Below are 6428 nucleotides of genomic sequence, written 5' to 3' on the forward strand. Positions count from 1 at the left end.
TTTTTTGGAAACCCCTACACTGGTTGGTTTTTTTTTTTTTTTTTTTTCCCCTCCATTTGATTAAAGAATGAGATCTAGACTGCGAATCCTCTTTACAGCTTTTCTGTTCCTAGACAGTGAGCCCTTCTCTGGGGCCATGCTGAATGTGGAGCTGTAGCTGTGGGAGCGCTTTGATGAGTCCAGGGTATGACAGGGCCCACGCACCGTGTGCCCAGGCGAAACCTTTTTGAGCGGGTTGGGAGAGATGGAGCCTCTCTGCTCTGTGGAGCCCATCTACCTGATGTCTTTCTTCTAGACACTGTTCTAGACAGACCAAAGATAAAGAGCAGTGGTGGAATCTGGGCTCCTTTCTGAAAGCTTTACTCAAGCCCTGGGTGACTTCGTCCACTGAGACTTCAGGCGCAAAGGGGCGGATGAAAAGTGGAAACTGCAAGAATCCATAAATCGAGTGCAGGTGTGTTCACCCTGGCGTTTTGGGGAAGGGAGGGCGAGAAAATCATTGGTCAGAGATGGGGGGAGCACTTAAAAATAAGTCTAGTTTGTGTATTATTTTTTTTAAGGTGTTGATTTGAATTTAGCATTCTAGAAGTATTTTATACTGGCTGCTCTGAATGGAGCTGTTTTGTTTCCTTAACTGAAGTACTCTTTGCTTTCCACCTCTCTACTCCGTGTAATATTTCATTTTCCTCCCTTATTCCTCCTGCCACCGCACTCCCCGCTGCTACCTTGATCCATCAGGTTGAAGCGCTAGAATAAGGGGCAATTCTAGCTAAGGAAGCCACTGTTTCTGGGTGGAGTTCTTCAGAGGTGTACGCCTTGTTACTGACAAATTCCTTTGCCAAACTTGGCGGAGCGCAAGCTAGCCGAGTGTCATGAAGTTTAACACTTCAGTGCTTTGAACGTTTTAAACAACAGCTTTTTACTGTGAGCGAAGGCCGGCCTCTTGGAGAGGTGTCTGCTGGCTGCGAGTGCCATTGCGTCCAAGATGTATTCAGTGTAACTTGGGTGGAGGTGAAATACCCGGTTTCTCCAGGTAAATGAGCCTGGTGGTGATTGATTGGGGTAGTATAATGTTTTGTTGATAAAGAGCTTAATCTACTTTTGTTTTCTTTTCTTTTTTTTTTTTTTAATGGGAGCTTTGATAGAAAGCTAAGCAAAAAGTTGCACATTGTCCTGGGCCCTCTCCCAGTTTCCTTAAACACCTTCCCACCAGCTCGGCCCCGTTTCAGACTCCTGGGGGTGGTGGGAGAACTTCCAACGCAGTCATCTTTGTTCTCACAAAAAAAAAAAAAAAAAAAGGCAGAATAAAGGGGCCAAAAGACCCCTGCCGTGCGCTGTACAGAAAGGCAATGCCCCATGCGTCACTGAATTATTTTCAGTCTCTCTGATTTATATCAACTCTTGCAGAACTCAGAAGCCTGCACACTGCTGCTTAAGCAGCTCTGAAAAGCTGAAAGGTGGAAACATTTCTGAATCGTTAAGGTGCCATTTAACAGCTTGGGAACCTTTTTTTCCCTTTAGCAAGCAAAGTCCCCTGGGTCTGTCATTGGCTTGATTTAGACTTAAACCCTCTCTTCCCTCGAGGGAAAGCTGAACTTACATAGGACTCACTCAACACCTACACCAGATGAGAGTAAATAAAGCGGTGTTCACCTCGAAATGAGGTCTCGGGGAGGCAGAGGGGTCTCCCGAGAAGTCATGAGCTGTGTGCTACTTTACCGCCTCTTCAATCCCATTGTAAATGTCACGTTGTTTTTCACCATTCGGTAGCATTGTGGGTAGAGCTGTGACTCTGCTGCCTTCCCAAGGCAGAGCTGGTTCTGAAATCTGTTTGTGATGCATGTGGCGTTACCATCCACCGATACAACGAAACAAGAAAATGCCTTATTGTGGACACTATTCACATAACTAGCATGTGGCTGTGAAAGAGAAGTATTAGTTTTATAGCTCTAATGTTGTCTGTCCTACCATTTCTGAATGTTTCAATTTCAAAGTGACAATCCTCAAATGACTGCTCTAGGCAGACGTTTTAGCAACAGATTTTTAGACCTAATTGAGTTGAAAATATATGCACAAGAGTCACTCTAAGATACCTTGTTTATATACTATTGTACATAAGATTTTTTTTTTTTGTGCAATAAAGTTTGTTTTGGCAGAATCTAGACTGTGGTACTCCTTAGTGGAACGACGACTCACTCACAGAGCAGAGAGGACTACAGAACAGTTTCTCAGTGTCACTGTTGGCTCCAAGATTCTTTAGCCGGAGTCACATTTGCATCCTCCGAGACTGCAGTTGCAATAGCAGCTTAGATAATCTTCCTCTTGCTGTGACAAGGTAATGGGTTGTCTGTAATGGTAAGTGGCATTTCCACCCACAACAAAGGAGAAAATTCAGAGGTAAGTATGAATTAGTCCTATCAAGCTTTTCAAGCTAGACACTTTTTACAAAACTTTTATTTCAGGTCCACCGTCCCTGTGTTTCGGGTGATATGCAAATAACCTCACAAGGAGAATTATAAACAGGCACAGGACGCGTAGCAGTCAAGGTATTGCCTCCTTGGCTTCCTCTGGAGTGATTTCCTGAGAGTACAGCTCTGTAAAGAGAGCAGGCAGCCAGTACTGAGGTTCTCCTGCTGCCTGCGTATCCAGCCAGGCCATTCCTTCCTTCAGCAAGTGTTCCTATACAAACAGAGCGGAAACCGTGAGTGAAACTTCACTAAATGGCTGAGAAGCCATTCACAACAGAGGCCTGACCCCACGTTTATTCTACGGTAAGGGAGGGTGTAGAACTTGGGCTACAGTAATTTTTACTCAACTCAACCAGGAGAAATACATTTCAGACATCCAGCCATGCCCACCACGCATGTTTGTGTAGGACCTGAGCTAACAAGATTCAAGGTTTAATGGAGATTAGTGAAGCCGCAGGAACATCTGCAGCTTCTGAGACTCTGCTTTCCTCAGTCTATGTTTGCGCAGCGGGTACTCTGCCTTTGGCCCACCAGCTAGCTTAGGATCCCCTGTGCATGCTGTGGTAACGCCCCCCCCAGCAAAGCGTCTGCTGCGGGGCTGCGGCAGCAGGCACGCTACGCTGTCACTGAACTCCGCGGCGCACAAGAGACCTTCATACGTACCAGCACTTGCTTTGCGCGTTCCGTCTCCCACTTCAGACCGGACCTGATCTCACTGACTGTTACATAGCCCTTTTTCTGAAATGAGAGGAAAAATACCGTGTGCTTGTAGTCAAGACTTAAGTCCATAGTTTAGGAGAGGGTGGACAGTTTTGCCTGCAGGCCTGCTCTAATCACAGTTCCCTGTCATGGAAGCAATAAGGTTCTTTCAAGGTGGTTGTATTTTAAAATCTCCTGGCTCAATACCTCTGCCAGCTGCAAGACGACAGTGTGATCCATGTTCAGTTCAGCTGGTACAGACTGGATCAGGTATGTTCCACCAACAGGGATAATCCCAAAGCCGTTTCCCAAGACCTTCAGTTTCTTGATTGCACGGAGGAGATCATCCCTGAGAAGCAGAGGTCAATGCAAGGCTTTAGAGCGAGAGCCTCTCTCAAACTGCACGCTACGTTCTGTAAATGAGGAAGACTTGACGTGCAGAAGCTATGAGCAATAATAGCTCCTTGGAGCTTGCTGCAGTTTCAGGTAATCAACAGCTGGAAAAAATTTTATAAAGCAATTTAGAATTAGTTTGCATATCTCTGCCCCCCTTCAGAAGTGCAGGCTAGCATTAGAGACACACTCGTAGCACCTGAGCTGCAAGTGCTAGACTTTAAGATTCAGCCCCAATGAGTGATCGTGCTGAGCTGTGTCCTAAAATCTGCTTCTGTAATGACACGTATCGGTCCCTTCCTTCCAGCTCAGGAGACCACAGCAGCTTCAGCAGACTGTGGCAGTAAGAGAGCTGGATTCGCAGGGAACTAATTGTCTCCAGCTCAAGACAACGGTCCTTTATGCCTTTGGGCTCCCAGAGAAAGCACGCTGCTGCTTTCTGAAATGGTTAAGTCATTAATTGCGGATCACGCGTAAGTGGCTCCATTGCTAGAAGTCAAATTTGGAGTCCAATTAACAGCAGCACCTTCAAGCGCTGCTGAGATCAGTCACCCCTTTTTCTTCCCCAAATGCTACTTGATTCCCCTTTCCTGTAACATACAGACACTCACTGGCTGACATCCTGAGCAAACTTCCCCCTTCCCTTCAGCACTTGCTGATGAAGTTCTTCCAGTGTTATCAGACCTAGGAGTCAACAAAAGGAGACAGGAAAGCATTACTGCATAGCAACAAAATTACTCCAGCAAGAGCAGTCAAGGGTCCTTTGTGCGTCTGCCACTGGCTCACCCCTGCCTTCCATTTTACCAGCGCCTGTTCATTGTTCCCAGTATCAAGCCTCGGGGTGAGATAAGCATCGAGTCACTTCTGTTCCCAGAACTAACATGCAGCAGTCAGCTGTCGCCTTCTCCCACAAATGTATTGGACTCAGGTTTCAACTGGCTTTGCCGTAGCCCATTCCTGGTCTCAGATTGCCCTTTTGGAGTGGAGAACACCTACTATCTTTTCATTAGGCACTTATGACCGGTATTCCAGCTCTTCCGGACATTGCTGTGATCCTTTAGAGACAATCCTACTGCCAGGCTCAAAGCAGTAACTTCTCAGTTTCGTACTCCTTCAAGATTGTCATTGATCCCTGCTCCTTCCCCATGATACTGTGAGTGACAGTTTTGTTAACTAAACGGGGCAGAGTGGGTTGATTTCTGTAGGAATCAATGAAGCTGGGTGATTGCCAGTGGAGTAGCTGTAGCGTGTTGTAGAAACACATCAAGGCTTTTTGAGGACAATGAAGACCAAACTGCCATCTCAGTACTATTTGTGAAATCTAGTAAAGGACACTACACTGAACCACGCGACTTATTTTCCACAGGGAAAAGGTATCCTCCTATTCGCTGTATCTCCTAGAAACCAGACACGGTGGGATCCTCACCTCCATTCCTGTGTTTCAGAGCCAGGCAGACTTCAATGATCTGCACACCCAGTTCATAGTAAAAGTCTCCAACTCCCAGCATCTCTGACCAGAATCCTTTACCGGCTGTGAAGTGAGAAAGGGGAAAGCGATTGGACCATTGGCAAAAATATCCTTCCTTAACAATTACTGGCGCGAAGCAGACTGCTCGCAAACCTCGCTGAGAGGACTCCCAGATCTGTCAATGAACAGCCTCCATTTTGGTTATCTCCACCTGTTTTCCCTCACCCTTTAAGTAAATAACACCCAAAGGTACCTTACACCAATTCACAAACCCCAAGAATCAAAACAGCATCAGCTTTCCTCAAGGAAACTTCAGCTTCACTGCGAGCTGTTTACAGCGTGAGGACAGCGAGATGAATCCTTAGTCGTTAACCCCGGTGCCTGTTCCTCACATGCCAAAGGATCCACTCCGATTGTGGCGCACATATCCTGGAACTGGACCCGGAACTCGGGGTTTTTACGGATCTCTTGCTTGTGTTTGCTGGCAAACTCTTCTAAGTTGGTCTTAAACATGTCCAGCTGCTTAGACATCTGAAAGAGAATTGCAGAGAAGCGTTTCTGTCTTAACAATTAACGCAGTTTTTCCGTAAACGCGGCTCCCAACAGGCATTAAGTGAGCAGAGTCCTCAAGAAGCACTTGGGTCTCTGACGTGCTGCCTACCCAGTGCAGGTGGCCCCGGTGGTCTTAAAGGAAGGAAACAAGATAAAAATCGCTCGATGGAATCAGAATTCTCCATGTGTACACTTTTAACACTGAATACAAACCAGTATCAGCGGAGATAAGACAAGGCAAAGGGCTGTTCTGAACCAAGAGACAGGCTCAGAAGGGGGGCAGCAGTTATTCTGAGATGTGCGTGGGGCAGAAACAGTTCTACAGCCATGAGATGTTGCTGAGGTAGCGAGAAGGGAGGCAGAGCGAGACCTGTAGCAAACATCACAGCTCTCTGATGGAAAGGCAGCCCGATGGGTGCCATCATAGCCCACGCTGCTCGTGGATAACGCTCTGGATGCCGAAGCAGAGGGGGAAACGAAGCCCAGGTTTGCGGCTGGGCTCACAACCACGGTTATTCCCGCTGCCAGGGCAGGGGCGGATCTCCCACCTGGGCCAGCTGGTCCTCGGCCAGGACTGTCCCTCGCTCCTTGTACTTTGCCTGCAGGAGGAAAACGGGATGATGGAGACAGTGCTGAAGGACAGACGAACCAGAAACCAAAACTGGATGAGAGGGATGGGATGCTCCTTAAGGATGGGTGAACCAAGAGGACCCACAGCCCGGTGCCCTGGGCAAGGGGGGAGGCTGCCAGGAAGCTCCGGGCACCCTGGGCTTGGAGCAGAGGGCTGGTGCCGGCCGGGATGGCAGGCGTGAGGACGGGGACGGCCCCACACCGAGCCTGGCCCCCCC

General features: G+C 47.8%; 1 protein-coding gene across 2 annotated transcripts; it reads right to left on the bottom strand.

The window, feature by feature from the left end:
• Positions 1–1283: 1283 nt before the first annotated feature.
• SNF8 (SNF8, ESCRT-II complex subunit) lies at positions 1284–6182 on the bottom strand. Of its 2 annotated transcripts, XM_009287753.1 has the most exons (7): positions 6129–6182; positions 5421–5559; positions 4987–5091; positions 4172–4244; positions 3375–3516; positions 3132–3206; positions 1284–2679 (listed from the first exon to the last, which is right to left on the bottom strand). In XM_009287753.1, the coding sequence occupies exons 2-7, from the start codon at positions 5557–5559 to the stop codon at positions 2542–2544; spliced, it is 672 nt and encodes a 223-aa protein (XP_009286028.1). In that variant the 5' UTR covers positions 6129–6182; the 3' UTR covers positions 1284–2541. The 2 variants fall into 2 exon arrangements, with proteins under 2 accessions (XP_009286028.1, XP_019329795.1); XM_019474250.1 differs by lacking the exons at positions 5421–5559; positions 6129–6182 and adding an exon at positions 5604–5677.
• Positions 6183–6428: the final 246 nt, after the last annotated feature.

Source organism: Aptenodytes forsteri, unplaced genomic scaffold, assembly GCF_000699145.1.
Source record: "Aptenodytes forsteri isolate BGI_AS27 unplaced genomic scaffold, ASM69914v1 Scaffold25, whole genome shotgun sequence".
NCBI classification, from domain to species: Eukaryota; Metazoa; Chordata; class Aves; order Sphenisciformes; family Spheniscidae; genus Aptenodytes; species Aptenodytes forsteri.

Coding starts and splice junctions, on each gene's coding strand:
- SNF8 (XM_009287753.1), bottom strand. CDS start 5,559: ATGTCTAAGCAGCTGGACATGTTTAAGACCAACTTAGAAGAGTTTGCC. Junction 3,517..4,171: donor TTTGCTCAGGATGTCAGCCA/GTGAGTGTCTGT, acceptor TCTGCTTCTCAG/GGATGATCTCCTCCGTGCAA. Junction 2,680..3,131: donor AACGCGCAAAGCAAGTGCTG/GTACGTATGAAG, acceptor CTGTTTGTATAG/GAACACTTGCTGAAGGAAGG.